This window comes from Chiloscyllium punctatum, chromosome 52 (assembly GCF_047496795.1).
Source record: "Chiloscyllium punctatum isolate Juve2018m chromosome 52, sChiPun1.3, whole genome shotgun sequence".
Classification (NCBI taxonomy): Eukaryota; Metazoa; Chordata; class Chondrichthyes; order Orectolobiformes; family Hemiscylliidae; genus Chiloscyllium; species Chiloscyllium punctatum.
Genome location: NC_092790.1, coordinates 20,449,332 through 20,452,038, shown reverse-complemented (window position 1 = coordinate 20,452,038; position 2,707 = coordinate 20,449,332). Strand labels below are relative to the sequence as shown.

Sequence of the window (2,707 nt, the reverse complement as noted above, 5' to 3'; positions counted from 1 at the left end):
CCCCAATGGCAGCGCTGGGGGAGGGCCTCACGCATGCGCTCCTCTCCTCAGGAACAGTCAGCGTTGGGGAGAAAAGGTTCAGTCCCAGATACAGTTGGGGCGGGAGTGAGCTGGAGGCGGAGCTGGATGATCAAAGCCATTTCCCTGCTCTGTCAGTCACTCAGTTTCCTCTCCGGACCCGCCTCTCACTCTCTGTCAGCTCTTTTTCAGTCAGGTCCGGCCGGGCTGTATAAAAAAGGTAAGGGGAGGCAGCTCGGCTCTCATTCAGCAGCGATTGGAGTGAAGAAGCGTGATGTCTGGAAGAGGTAAAGGAGGCAAAGGCCTGGGAAAAGGCGGAGCAAAGCGGCACCGCAAAGTGCTCCGTGATAACATCCAGGGTATCACCAAGCCAGCCATCCGGCGCCTGGCTCGCCGTGGCGGGGTCAAGCGCATCTCGGGTTTGATCTACGAGGAGACCCGCGGGGTGCTGAAGGTTTTCCTGGAGAATGTGATCAGGGATGCGGTCACCTACACTGAGCACGCCAAGCGCAAGACGGTCACCGCCATGGATGTGGTGTACGCTCTGAAACGCCAGGGCCGCACTCTCTATGGATTCGGCGGCTGAGCATAAAGCGACCCTTTTCCAGCGAACCCAAAGGCTCTTTTCAGAGCCACCCAAACCCTCCGAGAGAGAGCGGAGACCTGAGGACGGGGAAGGCAGTACATAGGGAGGGGATAGTGTCACGGTTCTTGAACGTTTTATTGAGTCACTTTGCCCAGACACTGATGTGGTACTATTGCGGTATTTATATTTCATTTGCCCTTTCAGAAGCGATACTTTCATGAGTTTTGATGCTGTTAACATGTTTAATTCGGCGGGGTTATTTAGATTGATTCACGGCGGGTAAACGTTCGGCTGTTCAGTTTGTCTGGGCTGTTTTAAACCCAGCCTTTCCTCCCGCCTGTTACAGACAGATCAGGCAATAATCCATCCTCCTGTCCGTGATGACAGCAAACTAAGTTTTAATCGATTACTACAAAGCATCTGAGTTGCGAACGAGTGGCGTAATATATCTTAATATGTTATTTGATTTCAGGGTTTATGAGGGTGAATTCGGCGGGCATTTTCAAACTGCCCAACTGTCATTTCACGTTATCCAATCAGCCTCCAACAATTCTTTTCCTGCCTTTTCTGTCCCTTCCGAAGCTGTTTCTCTGTGGGTTGAGGGACAGGGCTGTATCCAATCCCAGATCTAGGGCGGGCTCTCCGTTCCCTTAAACAGGCAGCACCGCAGCAGCCTCAGCATTGACAGCAGCAGCCTGTGTGTTACAGAGAGTTGGAGAGAATGGCCCGAACCAAGCAGACAGCGCGCAAATCCACCGGAGGGAAAGCTCCCCGCAAGCAGCTGGCGACCAAAGCGGCCCGCAAGAGCGCTCCGGCCACGGGCGGAGTGAAGAAGCCTCATCGCTACAGGCCCGGCACGGTGGCTCTGCGGGAGATCCGCCGCTACCAGAAATCCACCGAGCTGCTGATCCGCAAACTGCCCTTCCAGCGGCTGGTGCGAGAGATCGCTCAGGACTTCAAGACCGACCTGCGCTTCCAGAGCTCGGCGGTGATGGCCCTGCAGGAGGCCAGCGAGGCTTACCTGGTGGGACTGTTTGAGGACACCAACCTGTGCGCCATCCACGCCAAGCGGGTCACCATCATGCCCAAAGACATCCAGCTGGCCCGCCGGATCCGCGGGGAGCGCGCCTAAACGGAACCTGACCGGCCCGGCACATTCACCCCGAGAGAGAGAGAAACACAACGGCTCTTTTCAGAGCCACTAAACCATCCAGAGAGAGCAGGAAACGATGGGTTGTATTAATATTGATATAAATAGGCAATGAGTTATAAGCAATATTGACATAGGCGGTGAAGTAATGTTTAATGAGATCTCCCGTGTTCCCAGAATTTATTATGACAGATTGTGAAAAATATTTTTAACATCACATTGTGTTAGTGGATTATAAGTGCCCGCGAATCTCCCTCTCTGTCTCGGTTTTCATTTGGCTAGTCGTTGGGGGATGGGAAAGATTTGGCGCCAAGAGATCGACTTCTTCCTTGCGGATATTGTGATCATATTTTAGGAAGTGAATAGGCGCTGAGTAAAGCATTAATGGGGAGTCAGTTCAACAAGAGCGTCACAGACAGCGGCGGACAAGTTCCAACTACTGAGATGTCCGGTGATCGCAGATTTTGCTATAATAAATTGCAGAATTAACTCATAGGAGATGGGATAGAATTGGCGCCAAAAGGTCAACGGCTCATTTTCAAATTTGAAAAGCCCACTGACGTGTAGAAAAGAAATTTTACAGATGAGAATGCTTAGGGGGTGATTTGTCTATCGAATACAGAAGTGTAGCTCATGCAATCTCACTTTATCCTCTTCCCTCCTTTACAGCTGAACAAAAATCGCTCACGGATATTTAATATGCTCTTTCTCTCTGGAGGCAGAGAAAGCCTGTCTACGAACGCACTAATGAACAAAGCGCAGAGGGATAGGGGCCGCTCTGTAGTATTTGCGACATAGACTGTATACATATTGCACTGGGTGAATTCAGCTCTTCCTGGTGCAGTTGAAAGGAATGTGAAACCAAAGTCAAACCCGATCGGGTACATTACTCGTTCTGCAAGTACGAATTCACCATGTGGGTGTGTGTTTTGCCGGGAGGGTTATAAGTGCGA

General features: G+C 51.3%; 2 protein-coding genes across 2 annotated transcripts; both read left to right on the top strand.

The window, feature by feature from the left end:
* The first annotated feature begins 292 nt into the window (after positions 1-292).
* On the top strand, positions 293-604 carry LOC140470618 (histone H4). The gene has a single exon (XM_072566665.1). It carries the CDS (start codon positions 293-295, stop codon positions 602-604), a length of 312 nt encoding a protein of 103 aa, XP_072422766.1.
* A 703-nt stretch (positions 605-1,307) lies between these two features.
* LOC140470917 (histone H3) lies at positions 1,308-1,832 on the top strand. The gene has a single exon (XM_072566854.1). The coding sequence runs from the start codon at positions 1,326-1,328 to the stop codon at positions 1,734-1,736; it is 411 nt and encodes a 136-aa protein (XP_072422955.1). The 5' UTR covers positions 1,308-1,325; the 3' UTR covers positions 1,737-1,832.
* Positions 1,833-2,707: the final 875 nt, after the last annotated feature.

What these genes read in the sequence shown, in the direction of transcription:
- LOC140470917 (XM_072566854.1), top strand. Translation starts at nt 1,326, where the DNA reads ATGGCCCGAACCAAGCAGACAGCGCGCAAATCCACCGGAGGGAAAGCT.
- LOC140470618 (XM_072566665.1), top strand. Translation starts at nt 293, where the DNA reads ATGTCTGGAAGAGGTAAAGGAGGCAAAGGCCTGGGAAAAGGCGGAGCA.